The following is a 20,876-nucleotide window of genomic DNA, read 5'->3' on the forward strand; positions in this document are numbered from 1 at the left end:
AGTCGGGCTGCCCGAAACAGTCCCTGACCCGGCTCCCGGCACGTGGAACGAGCCAGAGGAGTAACTACGCTCCAAGGGAACAAAAAGGTACTGGTACCATCTCTCGCATCGAACGATCAATCAAACGGCTAGAAAAGCAGCAGGCCGGTTTTCAAATTTCAAACGCGGCGGAGCAGCGGTGGGTTGGGGACCGAGCGACCCCACCACGGCGGGCGCCTCGTCGACGGCGACCACCCACCCACGTCCCCAACCGCAGCACACCGCACCAGCAACCGGGCCGAGCAGACGGTCCAGTCCAGATCGATCTGTGGGTCCCGGCACGGCCGCAGGGGGACGTGCGCTCCGTCACGTCCTGCATTTTCGAAGCGTCTTTCTGTGCACCGCCCCCTCCGCAACGGACCACCGCGTTGTGATTGGCACGTAGCTGATCTACTCAGCTGACCCGTTATTACGCGTTCTACTCGTAATTTCCACCCATTTCCACCGCGTTGTGATTGGCACGCGCTACGTAGCTGATCTACTCAGCTGACCCGTTATTACGTGTTCTACTCGTAATTTCCACCCATTTTTCCGGTACAAGTATGCAATCGTGACGTTTTCGAAGGCTGAAAAAGTCCGAAGTCCATGAGGAAGGAAAAATGGTCTCGTTACATACAATAGTCTCCATTACTTGCTAGTTCTACGGTTTATTCATGAACAATGTTATCTACTGTTGGACTTTTTATTGTGTTGTTGTCATGTAATGCACTTAAAGTATGGATGATGATAAAAAGAAGTACCGATAGATGCTCATCACTGAATCAACACATGCCACCGAAATTTCGGCAGAATTTCCCCTATTTTTTTATACAATCCATACACGAAAGTGACATGAATTTTAACCTCAATACAACATGTTCAAACATATTTGTATATGCCGCATTCATAATGAAAGTCCACAAAGTCCACAATAGTACATATACACAATAGTTCATAATAAAAGTCCATCTACACATTAGTTCATAATCAAAATCCATATACACAATAGTTCATAATGAAAATCCACAAAATCCATATTATTACAGAATAACATCTATCACAGACCCTCACTGCCTCCTAGTCTTACCCTTACCTTTGTGACCAAGAGCGTCGGTGCCTGGAGTGTAAGGGGAAGGTGGACGGCGTCTCCTAGTGCCTGCAGGCTGTGTAGGCTGAATCAAGGGAGCGTCCTGGAGTTGAGACGGGCCAAACTCCTCGTGCCTCTCATCGTCCTCGTCATTGTCCTCGTCCTCGTACGCAATGCCTTTGGCCCGGTAGTTGCTTGGCTAGATAAACCTAGGCCTCCTCTGCCTGGGGAAGGAACGTGCACGTCTCGCGTCGTGGCTGTCCTGCAACCGCACGGCGTAGCCGATGTGACAGTCTATGTTGTACAAGAATAGGTTAAGTGAAAGAATTTAGCATATTAATAATATATTTGAAAGAATATTTAGAATCTTACGTCTAGGAAGCTACGCGCCTTGTCGTCCCTAACTCTCGGACGAAACCGCTTGATGTCTTCAACCGAGGTTTTGAGGGTATGGCCCTGCAACAAAGTAAATATACCATCACTAAATCACTAAGTCATTATCTACCTAAATCACTAAATCACTAAATCTACCTAAGTCACTAAGTCACTAAATCACTAAGTCACTTAACATGGAAAAATAAGGCAATTGACTTACGACTCTGTCACTTAACATGCCTAATTAATTGAATAAATACGACATATATGACATAATGAAAAGAACCACTAGTCGCATCTCACTAATCTGCCAATGGTAAGCGCGTGAATTGTGGCCCAGTCTACTGCACTTGCCGCACTAGTTCTACTCGGGGTTAGTAAGAAATGGGGTTGCTCTACCACATCTTGTTCTTCCAGATATATGATCCATAACCATCATGTGCCTCGTCCTCTTCCTTGATCCACGCTTATTCCAACGGTAAGCTGGATCCGCAATGTACTTTGGCCCATCATATGGATGCCACTCTCTAGGGTCCCGGAAAGGCATGAAGCGGGGGCTCCATGTGTGCACAAGCGTGTCTACACTGAACTTGTGAGGTATCATGCTCTCGATATCAAAGTTGCGATGTGTAGCTGCTGCCACCAAATGAGAACATAGAAAGTGGTATTTCCTTGGTTTACCACAAGTGCATGTGAAATCTCGGAGGATTACCACATGCATCCTCGACTCTCGGACCTCGCCGTCGGACATTGTGCCGCCCCTCTGCTCCACCAGATAAGTCCTTGCGCCGAGGTCAAAACATATAACCTCATGTGTGGCCGCCCTTTCTTTTGCCTTGTCTCGGTGTTCCTTTGGTTTCGGAGGCCATTTCTCTCCAGCACTCCGTAACTTCAATGCATAGGCGTGTCTATCGTTGAACCAAGCAACAAGCTTGTAGAAGGTGAATTGAACGATTGCGTTCACGAGCATAGCATGTATCCCTAATAACAACTTATTGAATGACTCTGCCATGTTGCTGCACTGAAACTCGTACCTCCATCCACCGACGTCATGAGATCTTGTCTATTTCTCCAAATCCCTCATCAAACCTGTGAGCCATTGTCTACCTTCTGCATTTGTTGCGGTCCTGATCTGCTCCAACTTACGCTGAAAGTACATGTCCTCAAGCTGCCGAGAAGCATCCTGGAACAACTCAAAGTTATCCTTCACACCATCCCTCCAGAGTAGATTCTCGGCAAGGTGCCGAGTACACCAACGATGGCGCAGAGGTGCATACCCCTCTATCTGCTCTCGTACGACATTAAGTATGCCCTGGTGCCTATCAGATATGACACCAACCTCCCTGCCAGGTCCAACTACATGTAACCGAACTAGCCTCAAAAACCATCCCCAACTGTCATTGTTCTCCCTCTCAACCAATGAAAATGTCAAAGGAACCAAGTTGTTGTTCACGTCCCAGGATATGACTATAAAAAGTGTGCCCCTGTATTTGCCAATCAAGAACGTACCATCAATGGAGAAGAGGGGATGACAGTGCCTAAAGGTCTCGACGCACTGAGGGAAGCACCAGAAAGCATGGAAGAATATCTGTCTCCCGTCCTTCCATTCATTTGGTTTTGGGATGTACTCATAATGCATGCCTGGATTCACCGTTTTGATTGCATTGAAAAGTACCGGCAGCTGCTCATACCTAGCCTCCCAGTCCCCATATATCATTTTCCACGCTCGTTGCTTAGCCCTCCAAGCTTTACCATAACTTATCACATAACTTCCATACAACTCCTCAACGGTCTTAATAATCTTCCTAGTCTTCATGTTAGGTTCTAACTACAATATCCCATCAACCGCTTGGCAATGAGGGTTGATGTCAACTGCCGATGCTTTATTCTAAGCTCATGGTCAGCACAATTGTGTGGCCCTCAACTTTTGTGATTTTCCACTTCCTGGTGACCTTTTGCTTCCAGCACAAACCCTCCATGGGCAGCTTTCCTTCACACACACAATTATGTAACGGCGCTCTGCATATGAATGCAAGACCTTATAAGGTCTCTTTCATACCACTACAAACGCCTGCAACCACCTCTTCAATGTAGGTAGGTCCTTGAACACCCTACCGTTCTCAATTACCATGCTAGGGCCGGCCTCAGGAGCTTCTAGGAGCTCATCATCACGTCCTTCTGCACACGCCTGATCGGAATGAGCAAGATCTTGAATTCGTGAACTCTTGGATCACGGCGGTCAGGAAAGATACGTCTGAACATTTCAACATCACTCTCTATCATCTCTCCAACATGGCTATCATCATCAGGTTCAAGAGCCATTCCCATCTCATATGCATCTGAATCATTCATACTTTCAACACTATTGGAGCTACGGAATCCATCTTCACATTGCACTTACGCAGCAACTGGGGGCACATCCACATTGTTAAGAATGTCTCCTGCAACATAAGTAGACATATGAGGAAAGAAGAAAAAAATGGATGTAATGAAGGGGGTTAGCTCCCAACAAGTGTGCGGATAAGACATTTACTCGGATTATTCTGTGTCAACGGGATCTCATGAGAAGGATCTGCCACAGCATCAAGAGTCCGACAAGCATCTCCAACTACCTCATTGGGGGCAGATTCAGCATCGAGAACCATAGGTGCAACCTCCACATCCATAACAGGTTCCGGGATAGGAGGGTCGAAGTGTGCATGCTGACCCATTGGTGGGTAAAACCGACAAGGGATGGGATCAACTGACACCCGACGCACAACCATATCCAAACTTTGGAACTGGCACTTCATAACTGATCTCACATACTTCTTCTACTAGTCTGCACACCGTATTGGGATCATCTTCCTTAGAAGGTTGGAAGGGGTACCTAGGTGAAGTACACCCTCAACTACGATGCCATCATCTCCATGGCAATCTAGCTCCTCCCGAGCCCTCCTAACCAACTTAGTGAATGAAGGCTTCTCATCGAATAACACAGCCACGCTCTGCATCTCAACAAGCTCAACATATCTATAATAATCTCTTTCCACGGTGCCTCCATGATAAATGCTCACTAGGTTATCCATCTAATCCATACATATAACAACACAAAATTCCTTTAGTCCAACATAAATGATACTAAATACAAGTACTATCAATTCACTAATAAGTACTACTAACCAACTATGTAACTAAGTATATAACTCTTTAACTAACTATATACTTTGTAAAGATTTTACAAAGTACATATGAAGAAAATTCTATCTAACTATCTATCTAACTATTCTATCTAACTATTATACCTATATATCTAAATTCTAACTATTCTATCTAAATTCTATCTAACTATCCTATCTAACTATATCTATTACCTTGCACGAGGAGGAAGCGGCCAAGGGCGGCAGGCGCGTGGAGGAGCGGTGGGCGGGCGAGGACGAGTGGCGGGCAACGGTGGGCATGTAGGAGCGGTAGTCGATAGTCGGACGGGGACGAGCGACGGGCGGCCGTCGGGGAAATGGCTAATGAGAGAAGAGGAAAGAAAGAAACGAAATTTGCTTTGGTGGTGTGTAACCTAACTTGGCGCTAGTGAGGATGGCGTTGGCGCCGTAGATCTTGGCGCCAAGCTGGGTGCCATCCACCCTGGCGCCAAGCCCCGCCATGTCAGCGTGTACGTCACCAGCCGTGCAACGATATAGGTGTCAGAACTTCTGATGCCGGGACGTATACGCTTGGTGATGGTGGCGTCAAGCTCAGGATCCAGATTTTAAAATGTTTCCGTTAGACCTGATCTTTAAAAAAAAAAGGGCAAAAAAAAAACAAAAAAGTCGGTCGAACATACCATGCGCAGGCAGACGGCACGGCACGCTCGTTTCTTCTCCACGAAGCCTTTCAAAATCCAAATCAACTCCCCGCAGACACCCCGAAACACCAAAGACCACCGCCGCTGCCTGCGCACCACCCAGGCCACAGCTCGAGCCCAACGACAGACGCCTAGACGCGGCTGGGCGGTCGGCCTCACTTCTCACCTCCCCCCGCGCCTCCCTCCCTCCTGCTCCGCGTCTCGATCTCGTCTCCCGCGCCGCCTCGCGCGACCCGGCCAGATCTCGCCCTCCCGGCGCCTGCGGCCATGGAGAACCTGATCTCCCTCGTCAACAAGCTGCAGCGGGCCTGCACGGCCCTCGGCGACCACGGCGAGGAGAGCGCCCTCCCAACGCTCTGGGACTCGCTGCCGGCCATCGCCGTCGTTGGAGGCCAGGTGCTCGTCTTCCCTTCCCTGCCACGCGTTTTGAGTTGTTGGTTTGTATCGGATCTGGTGCTGCCGCCACAGCTGCGCGGGGCGGATCTCGCGGGATGCTGGTGGAACCGCCAGGCTTAGCTGTGGATGCGGCTTGGCGCTGCTTGGATCTGCGATTAGTCCGAGCGCAGGAAGCAGATTTGGGTCTCTGGCAAGTTTGAATCTGTAGTCGTTTTGATGAGCCCAACCGCCAACCTGATTGCTTAGTTTTTGAGTTTCTGACTTCTCACTTGTACAAAGCTAGTTGCTAGTGAGATCAAGTAGGGTATACGACTATGCTCATATGCTGTTTCCATGATGAAAATTGTAGTTCGATGATATTCTGTGAACTGGGTTAGTGCTTTCGAACATTTTAAGCTCAGTTCCATTTCACCATGCATAATTCAATTGACGTCACAATTTGACGTTTGAACTTTGCTGGTATGATCGACAGAGTTCTGGTAAATCTTCGGTGTTGGAGAGTGTGGTCGGGAAGGATTTCCTACCCAGGGGTTCAGGTATGGTTGTTTTACTAAGAGATATTACTATGAAGTTCAGTGCTATCTTCTGGTTTTCAGTGTTTTGGAAGGCTAATGTTTTGGTTTGAATGGTATCAACAGGCATTGTCACCCGGCGTCCGCTGGTGCTGCAGCTCCACAGGATTGATGGGGACAGGGAATATGCCGAGTTTCTGCACCAACCCAGGAAGAGATATACAGATTTTGGTAATTCACCTGTTTTTCATTTTGGAGCTGCACGGTTTTTTGCATGACTGATGAGATATAATTATATCGAACACTCTTGTCAATTATTGTGTGGACTATGCACTTGAAGTTCATGATGCCCATTGGGCATCCTAAATGATATCATATTGTGCATCCTAAATGATATCATATTGTTCATCCTCTTAAGTCTTACCCTAATATTTAGCTTGTTGGGTTTTCCCTGGACATGAACTAGCACCCATACTTTTGTTGGAAAAATGATCTGTAGTGCTAAATTGGACTTATCTGTACTCTTATCTAGAATCTTAATTTACTTGAGTGGTACATGATGACAGCTGTATTTTTGCAGCTGCTGTGAGGAAGGAGATAGCTGATGAAACTGACAGAGAAACCGGTCGCTCAAAGCAAATATCACCTGTCCCTATTCATTTAAGCATCTATTCTCCATATGGTAAGATACTGACGCTGATTCCCTTGCATTATCACATGGCATTGTTCACTTTCTAGAGATTTTTGTTTTGTTGGGATGGGATTCTTGATTTCCTTAAGCTTTTCTGAACTCTGTCATAAGTTTGGCAGCCGTACTGTATTTGAATCCTATTATGTGATTTATCTGATATAATTCCATCTGCATGCCCATTAAGTTTTCGTTTTGCCTAACAATTTTATATCATTGCAGTTGTGAATCTGACTCTTATTGATCTTCCTGGGCTTACTAAAGTAGCAGTTGGTAAGTGGTTGTCAATTCTGAGTGATTGTTCTTTGGTTCTTCTTTAAGTGGTTTTATGTTTCCTAATTTTCTACTGGCTTTTACACAATGTAGAGGGTCAACCGGACAGTATTGTTCAGGACATTGAAAACATGGTTCGCTCATACATTGAAAAGGTATTGTTAACTGCAACTTGCTAGCATTTTGCATGATAACATTTCATTACTGACCATGCTTGCTTTAACCGGATAAGATGGTCATTTGTGCTCATGCTCAAAGTTGCAACCACTTCTTCAGTCTCTGTTTAGTTTTACATGCTTTTGTTTATTGCCATGTTGTAGCACCTTTGAGCTATTGGCTTCTGTTCTATGTAATGATGCAAAATCAGATACCAATAGCCTTTTCTGGTGCTTTTCAGCCAAATTGTATCATTCTGGCAGTTTCCCCAGCTAATCAGGATCTTGCAACTTCTGATGCAATCAAGATTTCACGAGAAGTTGATCCTAAAGGTATGCCTTTATTGCTTCTGATTCAAATGAGTACATGATTTCAATGGGGCTAATGCCATATACTTTCTTATATTAGCCTTTATTGCATTCCTTGTTAAGCTATGAAGATCATTTATAAAATGAGGGTGGATGCATAAAATGGAGTAATAGCACAAGTACTGTCTAAAGGTTCTAGAATGGAAATCAAGTTCACATTTCTTTGATGGATGGTTTTGATCCTCATGAGCTGCCAATTTTTGTATATATAAGTATAGATTAAGATTATACATGTATTTTAAAACTTATATATGTTTGATGTGCCTTTTAGCATGTTAGGAAGCTACATTGTGGAGTACGGGTCTCTGATTTTCATACACTAATGTCCTTGTGTCCATCTTGATTGAAAATTAATACTAAGATAATTATTTTTGATTCTTCTCTGATTTAGCTTTGTTGAAAAAAGGAATACTTTAAGCTAATTTGTGTATTTTTTTGGAATATTTTTGGATCATGTGCATGTTTCATGAAAGATAATTGCTATTACCTTATCAGGTGAAAGAACCTTTGGTGTGCTCACGAAAATTGATCTGATGGACAAGGGTACCGATGCTGTTGATGTAAGTTTGTATTAATTTTTTTAAAAAGCATTTACTAATAAATACTTAATAACATGTTATGATTAGCATATTTCTTTCCTTAGATGTTACTTAATGTTATTGGTAATCATTTGACCGACGAAGTTAGCAACAGCTGTTGTCTGTGCTGTACTTTGCATTACACTATGTAACCTGGCCTAGCAAGTAGGAACCCCAAATCCCTAGGTTGTGCTTGTAGTCCCGCATAAAGGCTATCCTAATAATTGCTTGAATTTGATTACTTATTGAATTCCCTCTTGCAGATACTGGAAGGAAGATCTTACCGGCTCCAACAGCCATGGGTTGGTGTTGTTAATCGATCCCAGCAAGATATCAACAAAAATGTGGACATGATTGCTGCTAGGCGTAGAGAGCGTGATTATTTTTCCAGTACACCAGAATACAAGCACCTTGCTCCTAGGATGGGTTCTGAATATTTAGCGAAGATGCTCTCAAAGGTATACCTTTCCTCTTCAATGTAGATGCAAGCAATGATATTTGAATATTTGACTTCATAAACTTTTGGTTTCTATGCAGCATTTGGAACAAGTGATCAAATCTAGGATTCCCGGGATCCAATCTCTTATAACAAAGACAATTGCAGAGCTAGAAACTGAACTCAATCGACTTGGAAAGCCCATTGCTAATGATGCTGGGGTAAGACAGCCCCGTTCTTCCTCCTTTTATAGGCCAAAACGAGCGCATTTTTTTTTTTATATTTTGGGCTATCCTCATTGGTGTTCCTTTGGCAGTGTTATTTACTCCCTCCGTCCCAAATTACTATTCGTTTTGGCTTTTCTAGGTACATTAACTTTTTCTATGTATCCAGACATAGCATATATCTAGGTGCATGTCAAAAGCTATGTACCTAGAAAAGCTAAAACAAATAGTAATTTGGGACGGAGGGAGTATTAACTACTATTAAACATGCTTGCCTTCAATTCTTGTGCATTCCTATTGATCAATCTATTCATACATGATGTGTCCCTTTGTTCGAGTAGTGGATAGCATTCTTTTTCTTTGTTGGTACTGTATATCTTATTTTCCTACTACCTATTCGTACTAACATGCTTTCGGTGCTAGTATGTTCTGTCCTAGAATGTGGGTTCTCACGTATCGATTCGCTCTATCAATAAACCTTTTTGCAGTGCAATCTTACTATTTAATTGCAAATTAATTGATCACATGTTATTGGTAACTTGCAGGGGAAGTTGTACACAATTATGGAAATATGCCGTATGTTTGACAGTATTTACAAAGAGCATCTGGATGGAGTGTATGTTTCAATTTTTTTTTTCTGTTGCTCCCTTGTCTTTAAACCGGATCATTTTGCTTGTTATGTCTGCCATGCCTTTGTGTATCATGAATGATACGCTGTTTTAACTTTCCTAATCTGTAAAGGCCTATAAACTTGCAGTAGCATTTAAGCCTTCCGCTAGGCAGGTTTGTTTCATTCAATTTGTGCCGAATAATGCTGATTAGGTTGGAGTGTTAATTTGCACTCTCATTTAGCTTGCTTTAATGAAACGAACCATCAAGTTAAGCTTGTGGCATATGGAATGAACACTATGCTTCGCCTCCTGTCATTGTAGTAATCGTCTTGTTCACCCACATGATACACAGCTGTGTACTAATTGTGTGCACGAGAAGCTTAGATAGTGTGCTAATTGAACAACCAAATAGTCTCTATGCTAGTGTATGGAATTTCACTTAGTTTTGACTTGTACATATGCACATTGAAAAATTTAACACACATAATCCCGTAGTGTCAACACCTATAAGGATGCTACATGCCTCGTTGTTTGTATTGTGAAACTCCAATCATGCAGTTGTATTTATGTTTCTGAATCCAATATTCTATTATCCAGGCGCCCTGGGGGTGAGAAGGTTTACCATGTCTTCGACAATCAATTTCCTGTAGCAATTAAACGGTTGCAGTTCGATAAACAACTCTCAATGGAAAATGTGAGAAAGCTTATAACAGAAGCTGATGGATACCAACCTCACTTGATAGCTCCAGAGCAAGGATATCGACGCCTTATAGAATCTTGCCTTGTTAGTATCAGAGGTCCTGCTGAGGCAGCTGTTGACGCGGTATGCAAACTATACCTATGCCTGCTCTAGTTTTTAATTCAGTATGACAGCCTCAGGACCTCAAATTATTTACTTGTCACTCATAACTTTTCCATTGCTGTGCTGCTGAATCCATTGCTGTCTTGATTTTGGCTGTTCAGGTTTTCCCATCATTTCAAACATTTCATTCTATCTTTGCTTTTTCTAATTTGAGCTGTCTATTTGTCGTTGGATGTTGAAGTTTATTCTTTAGCTGACTGGGCAATTGTATTTTTTTTTACTTGGGACTGGGGTGTCAATACATTTGGGAATAAGAAATGATGATTTTGCTTTATTAAGTTCTGTTGATTGATTAGACAGAAATACCCCATTACCATGGCATGCCTGCCATATATCAAAACTATTCAATCAACTAGGCATAAGTGGTACTATTTTGTTGATGACTAAAATTGACTGGTCACATGCAAGTGACCATTTTGTGGAGGACAATCTTTGCACCATATTTCTTGGCAATTCTGTGCCTGAACCTCAAACTTTGCTACCCTGTCACAAGTTTTCTTCATGGATCAAAATATCAATTATTGGCATGCCACCCTGAGCCAGTTCTAGTCATGGACTGAAGTGTGTCTTCCCTTGTTGGCCTTAGCTATCTTATTTGGCAATACTACCTTTATTAGTTTCAGAATATACTGATTTTGTCAAATTGGCAGGTCCATGCTATCCTGAAGGACCTTGTCCGCAAGGCTATCAATGAAACACATGTAAGTCTTTCATGCTATTACTATCATAATAGAACTATCTAGATCAATACCTTATATCTGTGCATGTCTGCACTCTGGTAGTGATGGGTTATTAACCAGCTGTTGTGAAAAAATGGATCTGGACTAGAAATCCAACTTTCTCAAAACTTGCACAATTAGTAAGCATGTTCGGAATTTTTCATCACTAAATATCTAAGCAGGTCACTAAACTGGTCAAGTACCTCTCCGCAGGAGCTGAAGCAGTTCCCCACTCTTCGTGTGGAAGTAGGCAATGCAGCTTTTGAGTCATTGGATAGAATGAGGGATGAAAGCAAGAAGAATACATTAAAGCTGGTTGATATGGAATGCAGCTACTTGACTGTAGATTTCTTCAGGAAGCTTCCTCAGGATGTTGAGAAGGGTGGAAATCCAAGCCACTCTATTTTTGATAGATATAACGACTCTTATCTTAGACGAATTGGTAAGCCCTGTTTGCATTTTTTGCTTCATTGATTGTTGTAATTGCTATTTCCTATCCAGTTTCTCACTTTACTAAACAATCATCAGGACAAACTGTTCTATCATATGTTAATATGGTGTGCGCGACGTTGAGAAACTCTATCCCGAAATCTATTGTTTATTGTCAAGTCCGTGAGGCAAAGCGCTCACTTCTCGACCACTTCTTCACTGAACTAGGAGCAAGAGAGGTGAGATACTTTCTTCAGTTGAAAGGTGTATTTGGTCATGTTAGTCTGATCATAGGTCTGAGCTGATGCTTCCATAATTGTTTGCTTGCTTCATCTCCTGTAGCGGGTTGTCTTTGTATCACATCCAAACCTTTAAAAAATACACTGGAAAACTCAGGGGCTGTAGATATAAGACACCCCTGCTCTGGAATGCCGCATGAGGTCTTAATGGAATTGCCATCTAATTATTCTTACTTTTGGTATATGCAGATGAAGCAACTTTCCAAGCTTCTTGACGAAGACCCCGCAGTCATGGAACGAAGAACTAACCTTGCTAAAAGGCTGGAACTGTACCGGAGTGCCCAAGCAGAAATCGACGCAGTTGCATGGTCCAAATAGTCTCGCTGGCCAACTTACCCTGCTCTTGCATGTTCATCTTTACTCCTTGTTTGGTGATTCTCCCCCATTCTGGGGCATATATAGCTGATTTTTCCTGTTGTAGGTCAGGTCATTTATAGATCAACTGCAGCTGCACGGTGTCATTTGGTTTGTGCTTTTGTTCCTTGTGCTTGAGGATCTAGGGACACCAGGCTGCTGTACTCTTGTATCACGAAGAACAAGTTCATATATTGTGCTTTCATGACCGTTCATTCTTTTATTCCATCTTTGTGCAGCTACATAGCATGTTCTCGTCAGTGTTCAAAATTTTGCAAGTATTCTAACATGAAAAATAGGCATTAACAGCTGAGTATACTGGTCATAAAAAACCTCCAAACGCCGCAGCTTCTGACCAGACGTCGCCGCAGCCAGCTGCTACTGCTACTGCGCAAAGGGAAATTTGAAATTTCCTTATCCGTGCAGAAGCCGATGAAAACTGGCTACTCCGAACAAACAACATTTGTGCACGATCTATTTTAGATCAACGTCCCAATCATTCACTACCTGATCTTGCAATTTCACCATTAATTACATCTGAACACACGAGTGAGTTTAACTGCTAGTATTACATTATTGTGAACTGCGAGCCAGTCGAGTTTGCTTCTGCAGTTCTGGTATTCGCTCATTGGCTATACCTGTACGGAGTTTGCACCAAAGCTAAAAGGGAATACAAATGAACGCACTTGATGGTATGGATGTATGTACAGGAGCTTTTCTTCAGGTAATGCTTCACTAGTCTTGCTGAGTAGTCCCCGAATGGCCGAACGTAAGAGCATCTCATGTGGCAACCCTGAATGTGTATGTACAGGAGTTTTCATTAAAACGTTTATTGGAAAGAATCCTACTGAAATTATTTCAAACTGGCCACCACAGGTTAGCTTAGTTATTTCATTATTTAGAGCCATCAATGAGGCCAAGCCCAGCATATAGTTCCAGGGGCGAAACCCAAAGCAGGAATCTAACTGAAACGACACAAATATAGAATTAGCAAGACAGCATAAGCGTAGGTGCAAGCCGCACGTGCACCAGATTATTCAGAATTTCAGACCGCTGAATCTAGCTCGAGCTGTTCACCACCCGGCAGTTCGTGCGGACCTCGCCGCCGCCGCCGCCTGGCGCGCGCCTCCCCATACGCAGCATGGACTCCGCAAAGTCCTGGAAGAAGACGGAGGCGTCGAACGCGTAGGCGGCCACAAGGCCGGCGACTCCGTCGTCGTCCTCTGCCCCGGGCACGGCTGCGCCTGACGGCGCCTGGTCGGACGGCTGCACACCGTGACTTGCCGATGGTGTGCGCGCCTGAGAGGGCGACCATGTCCTTGGCGGAGAGGCCGACGTTCCTGAACTTCTGCACGAAGGGTAGCGACGCCGGACGTCGGCGCCGGGAGGTTGACGTTGGCGCCCTGAAGGCTCGCCGTGCGGCCGTCCTTCCGGCCGGCCTCTACCTCCCAGCTCGGCCCGCCCGACTGAATGCACCGGCGATCAGTGATCATCTAGATGCTTGTGGTTGATAATTGCATGCATGTATGTGATTATTACCACCACGACGGAGTCACGGGCAGCGATGGCGAGGAGGTCGGCGCAGGAGACTGTCTCCGGGCACTCTCGCTCCAGCTCAGCCTTGATGGCGTCGATGACCTCGAAGTCCCTGAGCGAGTTGGCGTCTTCTCGCCGATGAAGAAGGGCGGCTTGTCGTCCAGGAGCACGGAGCCGTCGCAGCCCTGATGAGAAAAGGAGAAACGAATGAACTATCACCGCATTGCAGCTTGCAGGACACACACACCATTGTTGCATCTAGACACGTACTACGTGTCAATGATCGGACCTGGATCCAGCCGGGCGAACAAACAGCGTACGTTGACGAAGCAGTCGTGTAAATGGAGGCGGATGATGGACGCCGCCATGCGCGGGTCGGCGGCGACGGCCCTCTCGACGGCGGCGCGGACGATCTCCTCGGCGCGGGGGCAGGTGGCGCGGTACACGCCGGCACCGAGAGAAACGCCGGCGCCGGCGCTGGCCCTCGCCCCGCTATAACCAATGCTCACGGTGGCGCCGGCGCTGCCGGTGACGCACGACGTGTTGACGGGGGCGGCGGACCCGGTGGTGGCGGTGGAGGCAGCGATGGTGAGCGTGAGCAGCAGGGCGACGACCTGCAGGGCCACGGTGGTGGTGGAGTACGCCATGGCAAGGCGATGCCGGCCGCCGGGGTGCTGATGCAAAGAGAGCTAATCCTTCAGTGTGATCGTTGTTTCCGTGGCCTTATGGGATCGTTGCATGGCCACATTTATATAGGTCAACGAGAGCATCGTGTAGAGATAGAGTGAGACATGGACACACTCTCTGTTTGACTGTTTCCGGAGCTTTTGTGTTGCGTGACTTGTGTCCTTTTGAGCGTCTACGCGTCTAGTGTTGGGTTATGATCCAAATTCTTAGGCTGAAATGAAGCGGGCCGAAGCGGAGCGGCTCATTAGCGTTTGGAGGGACTACACCATCTATTAGTACCATATTGCTAATAGACGAGGCTGTGGGGGTTTTTCCTCCCTATATATATGGACCACCTCCCTCATGGAAAAGACGTACCATAGACTTCTATACGGGAAGGCCCCCAAGTTAGGGTATCCCCAAGTTGTAAATCTCCGTTGTAACCACACCCAGATATAATGAAGTTTGTTGCTGGCTGGCGCCCGTGATTTTTCCCTCTCGCATTGGGAGGGTTTTCCACGTTAAATCTCGTGTCTCTCTGCGATTGATCTTGTTTACTTCGTCGTTCCTCCACCATAGCGTATAACAAGTGGTACCAGAGCTGAGTTTTTCAGATCAGGGCAACGTGATGGCGTCGATGAAGTTTGATCTACCGCTACTCGACTACAAGACGAGATTCTCGCAGTGGCAAGTGAAGATGAGGGCGATACTCGCCCAATCACAGGATCTGGATGAAGCGCTTGTTTGCTTCGGGAAGAAGAAGAAGGAAGAATGGACTCCTGAGGAGAAACGTAAAGATCGTAAGGCTCTATCGCTCATTCAACTTCATCTTTCTAATGATATCTTGCAAGAAGTGCTGCAGGTGCAAACTGCTGCAGAACTTTGGTTGAAACTGGAATCGATCTGCATATCAAAAGATCTCACCAGTAAGATGCACATGAAGATGAAGTTGTTCTCGCACAAGTTGCAGGAAGGAGGATCAGTGATGAATCACATATCAGTCTTTAAGGAGATCGTGGCCGATCTATTATCCATGGAGGTAAAATTTGATGATGAGGATTTAGGTCTTTTGTTACTATGCTCATTGCCTGGTTCATATTCAAATTTCCGTGATACCATATTGTTAAGCCGTGATAAACTAACCCTAGCGGAGGTTTATGAGACACTCCAAAGTAAGGAGAAGATGAAAGGTATGGTGCAGGGTGAGTCGTCGTCCTCCAAGGGCGAAGCGTTGCAGGTAAGGGGTAGATCTGAGCAGAAGTCCTACGACAACAACAATCGCGATAAGAGCCAGCATGGTAGAGGACGTTCAAAGTCCAGGGATAAGAAGTTCTGCAAGTACTGCAAGAAAACGAACCACTTCATCGAGGATTGCTATAAGGTAAAGATTAAGGAGAAGAGGAATGCCGCATATCAACAGAAAAATAAAACTGAAGGTAATGCCTCTGTGGTCTCTGGTGCTGATAGTATTGATTCAGGAGATTGCCTTGTCACATTTGCTGGTTGTGTTGCTGGTCATGATGAATGGATACTCGATTCGGCATGTTCGTTTAATATCTGCATTAATAGAGAATGGTTTAGTTCTTATAAGGCTATGCAGAGTGGAGATGTCGTACGCATGGGAGATGACAACCCATGTGAGATCGTGGGCATTGGATCAGTTCAGATCAGGTCACATGATGGCATGGTTCGCATGCTGGATGATTTGCGATATATACCAAGGATGGCAAGAAATCTCACCTCCCTCAGCACACTCGATGATGATGGGTACAAGTACTCCGCTTCAGGTGCAGTTTTAAAGGTATCAAGAGGTTCTCTCGTTTACATGGTTGGTGATATGAATTCTGCCAAGTTATATGTGCTTAGAGGAAGTACTTTGCATGGTTCCACTACGGCTGCTACTACTGTCTCTGATAATAATACTAACCTTTGGCATAAGCGTCTTGGGCACATGAGTGAACTTGGTATGGCAGAATTGATGAAGAGAAACCTGCTGGATGGCTGCACTCAAAGTAAGATGAACTTCTGTGAGCACTTCATTTTTGGTAAGCACAAGAGGGTAAAGTTCAATACCGCGGTACATCGCTCCAAAGGTATACTTGAGTATGTACATACAGATTTGTGGGGACCTTCTCGTAAGACCTCGTATGGTTGTGCAAATTATATGCTAACTATCATTGATGATTACTCTAGAAAAGTATGGCCTTATTTTCTGAAAGGTAAAGATGATACATTTGCTGCTTTGAAGGAGTGGAAAGTAATGATAGAAAGGCAAACTAAGAAGAAGATAAAGCTGCTTTGTACTGATAATGGTGGTGAATTTTGCTCGCATGAGTTTAATGATTATTGCAGGAAGGAAGGCATTGTGAGGCATCGCACCATTCTGTACACTCCGCAGCAGAATGGTGTGGCTGAGCGCATGAACAGAACCATCATATCGAAGGCTCGTTACATATTGTCCAACGCAAAGTGAGCAAGCGTTTTTGGGCAGAGGCCGCCAACACCGCATGCTATTTGATCAATATGTCGCCTTCTATTCCACTCAACAAGAAAACTCCTATTGAGGTATGGTCTAGTACGCCCGCTGATTATTCACAGCTGAAAGTTTTTGGTTGCACTGCTTATGCTCATGTTGATAATGGAAAATTGGAGCCTAGAGCTATTGAGTGTCTGTTTCTTGGTTATGGTTCTGGAGTAAAAGGATATAAGCTATGGAATCCTGAAACAAGAAAGACTTTCATGAGCAGGAGTGTTGTTTTTAATGAATCTGTGATGTTTAATGACAATTCTTCCATAGATATTGTATCAGACAGATCTGATGATGAGCAGCAGAATGTGAGCGTGCAGGTGGAGCACATGGATGATCAGGAAGATGAATTTGTTGATGACACTATTGATACTGTTCAGCACTCACCTCTTGTTTTGCAGCAAGACGATCAGCCTATTGCACTTCGTAGAGCAAAGAGGAGTTGTGGCCCTCGATCCCGATTGATTGAAGAGTGTAATTTGATTCATTATACTCTTAGTTGTGCTGAACAGGTGGAGAACACTCATGAGCCGGCCACGTACACTGAAGCCATTGTTTCTGGAGACCGCGAGAAGTGGATCTCAGCTATGCAAGAAGAGATGCAGTCCCTGGAGAAAAATGGCACATGGGACGTGGTGCGTTTACCTAAAAATAAGAAGACCGTGCGTTGCAAATGGATCTTCAAGAGGAAGGAGGGTGTATCTCCTAGTGAGCCTCCGAGGTTTAAGGCAAGGATAGTAGCTAAAGGCTTCAGTCAGATTCCAGGTGTTGATTACAATGATGTGTTCTCCCCAGTTGTGAAACATAGCTCAATCCGTACATTCTTTAGCATTGTTGCTATGCGTGATCTTGAGCTTGAGCAGCTAGATGTGAAGATAGCATTCTTGCATGGAGAGCTTGAGGAGGAGATATACATGGACCAGCCAGAAGGGTTCATAGTGCCTAGTAAGGAGGATCATGTTTGCAAATTGAAGAAGTCCTTTTATGGTTTGAAACAGTCTCCACGTCAGTGGTATAAGAGGTTTGATTCATTTATGTTGTCAAATAGCTTTAAGAGATCTGATTATGATAGCTGTGTCTACATTAAATTTGTTGATGGATCACCTATATACTTGTTGTTATATGTTGATGATATGTTGATTGCTGCCAAGAGTAAGAAAGAAATCACTGCATTAAAGGCTCAGTTGAGCAGTGAATTTGACATGAAGGATCTCGGTGCTGCTAAGAAAATTCTAGGTATGGAAATTACTAGAGACCGTGCTTCTGGTTTATTGTTTCTTATCAGCAAAATTATATTCAGAAAGTACTTCATCGTTTCAACATGCATGATTCAAAGCCTGTTAGTACTCCTATTGCACATCACTTTAAATTATCAGCTTTACACTGTCCTAGCACTGATGAGGAAGTTGAGTACATGTCTAGAGTTCCGTATGCTAGTGCTGTTGGGTCTTTGATGTATGCCATGGTTTGCTCTCGTTCAGATTTATGCTATGAGTATAGTCAGTAGATATATGGCTAATCCTGGTAAAGAGCATTGGAAGGCCGTTCAGTGGATTTTCAGGTACCTGCGAGGCACGTCGGATGCTTGTTTGAAGTTTGGCAGGACTAAAAAAGGACTCGTTGGCTATGTTGATTCTGATTATGCTGGTGATTTGGATAAGCGAAGATCGCTCACAGGTTATGTTTTTACCATTGGAGGTTGTGCTGTGAGCTGAAAGGTATATTTGCAGGATGTTGTTGCGCTGTCCACCACTGAAGCAGAATATATGGCTATTTGTGAAGCAAGTAAAGAGTCAGTTTGGCTAAAAGGTTTGTTTGCTGAAATTGCTGGAGTTGATTCTTGCATTAACCTATTTTGTGACAGCCAGAGTGCAATTTATCTCACTAAAGATCAGATGTTTCATGAGAGGACAAAGCACATTGAGGTTAAATATAATTATGTTAGAGATATTATTGCAAAGGGCAAGCTGAAGGTATGCAAGATTAGCACTCATGAGAATCCTGCTGATATGTTCACAAAGCCAGTTCCTGTTGCTAAGTTTGAGATTTGCTCAAGCTTAGTTGGTATTACTGTTTAGCCCAAGAGGCTACTTGGCGTCGAAGGTGTTTTCTTTGTTTGTTTCAGGGTGAAGGTTCGTTTTATGCTACAAGAAGGAATTTGTCTCAAGGTGGAGTTTGTTGGGTTATGATCCAAATTCTTGGCTGAAGTGAAGCGGGCCGAAGCGAAGCGGCCCATTAGCGTTTGGAGGGACTACACCATCTATTAGTACCATATTGCTAATAGACGAGGTTGTGGGGGTTTTTCCTCCCTAGATTTATGGACCACCTCCCTCATGGAAAAGACGCACCATAGACTTCTATACGGTAAGGCCCCAAGTTAGGGTATCCCCAAGTTGTAAATCTCCGTTGTAACCATACCCAGATATAATGAAGTTTGTTGCTGGCTAGCGCCCGTGATTTTTCCCTCTCGCATTAGGAGGGTTTTCCACGTTAAATCTCGTGTCTCTCTGCGATTGATCTTGTTTACTTCGTCGTTCCTCCGCCATAGCATATAACATCTAGCGTGCGCACAATATGTGTGATCCATGACCTGGTCACGCAGATGCCGGGAATCGCGGTACGTTCGCATGATGCGGTGCATGTCTCCGTGATTCTATGTGGCATGATTGCCTCGTACGACGGCACCTGCTCGCCAGAAAGAAAGAAATGGTGTTGGAGTTGGCATGCTGAGAAGCTAAGCGGGTGCGTGTGCAATCAGCGGCGAAGGCAGGATTGAAGCTTAGGGTTCTTCTTTCATTCTTCTTCCTCCTTTTCCTCCTTTCCTTCTTCCTCCTCCTTCAAATTTGTAGGAGGACTTAGGGGGGCTCCATAGGATTCACAACGGCGGTAAGGGGCTCGCCCCTGTGTGCAATGGTGCCCATGCATAACACGGTCAAACTTGTGAACGTGAGATTCACCCATGGAACATGTGTTGGAAAATAGTAAAAAAATGGAGGGAGGACTTAGGATTTATTTGCAGTGGTGCAGTGTATAGAATTTAGTTAATTCGGAGGTTATTAGTACGGTCAAACTTAATTTCGAATCTTAACAAACATATTAGTTTCAATTACTATTTTGTTACCAGTCATCGTAATCATAATTTCTTACAGGTAATGTTCTCTGAAAGTGATAACGTTACCCCAAATCCTTGGATCCGAATGCCCATTATCATCGGTACTCTTCCGGAGGCTTTTTGAGCCTAGCCTGTTCCAAAGGCCTTGTGAATACTTCGTTTTAGTATGTAAATCCATATTATTCACGTTTTTAATAGGTGGAACAAACTAAATGTATATAAATATATACTTGACTGTGAGGATAAAATTATCGTATTATTCCTTTTTTATATAGTTGGAACAAACTAAATATATACTTAACTGTTACAAAAATATTTAGCATGAGCGCGCACAGCAGCGCGGGGGTGATGGAGGGAGGGGGAGGGAGAGAGAGGGGGAGCGGGAGAGGGAGGGCGAGAGATGCTTCTAAGTGATCTTTATATAAGATGATATGGTGATTAGGGTAATATGTGTAGTTTTGATTGTTTGAAGGTGTATGATTTCTGATTTTCGAGGTTCGGGTGTTTTTTAAACTCAGTAATAAGTTTTTATTCTCTAATAAAAAAGAAGCTAACTAAAAAAATTAGTGAAGACAAGATAACAATGATCTCGTTCTATTGCACGTGGAGCTCCGAATCTTGTTCCAAACGGCTTGCTAGAGCCTAGAGGTGGCCTATTTCTCTCTCTCCCCTCTTTTTTTTTTTTGACTAGTGACCTATTTCTACTCCCTCCAAAACTCCACAAAAAATTTCTCTCGCGCGGATCTCAACACTCATCTACGGTGTCGGTCTAGAAAGTACCTTATGCTGCCACCAAAAATCCATGTCCG

The 20,876-nt window shown here is 44.3% G+C and overlaps 1 protein-coding gene and 1 pseudogene across 1 annotated transcript; one reads left to right on the plus strand and one right to left on the minus strand.

Moving 5' to 3' along the window:
- Window positions 1-5,357: 5,357 nt before the first annotated feature.
- LOC101762132 (dynamin-related protein 5A) lies at window positions 5,358-12,452 on the plus strand. Its single transcript, XM_004961219.4, has 16 exons — window positions 5,358-5,717; window positions 6,190-6,253; window positions 6,356-6,460; window positions 6,810-6,911; window positions 7,140-7,190; window positions 7,284-7,345; window positions 7,588-7,678; window positions 8,210-8,274; window positions 8,556-8,750; window positions 8,830-8,949; window positions 9,498-9,568; window positions 10,161-10,386; window positions 11,076-11,126; window positions 11,358-11,586; window positions 11,673-11,812; window positions 12,062-12,452. Exons 1-16 carry the CDS (start codon window positions 5,589-5,591, stop codon window positions 12,188-12,190), a joined length of 1,830 nt encoding a protein of 609 aa, XP_004961276.1. The 5' UTR covers window positions 5,358-5,588; the 3' UTR covers window positions 12,191-12,452.
- An 833-nt stretch (window positions 12,453-13,285) lies between these two features.
- LOC101768652 lies at window positions 13,286-14,409 on the minus strand (annotated as a pseudogene).
- Window positions 14,410-20,876: the final 6,467 nt, after the last annotated feature.

The sequence above is a fragment of the Setaria italica genome, chromosome III (assembly GCF_000263155.2).
Source record: "Setaria italica strain Yugu1 chromosome III, Setaria_italica_v2.0, whole genome shotgun sequence".
NCBI lineage: Eukaryota > Viridiplantae > Streptophyta > Magnoliopsida > Poales > Poaceae > Setaria > Setaria italica.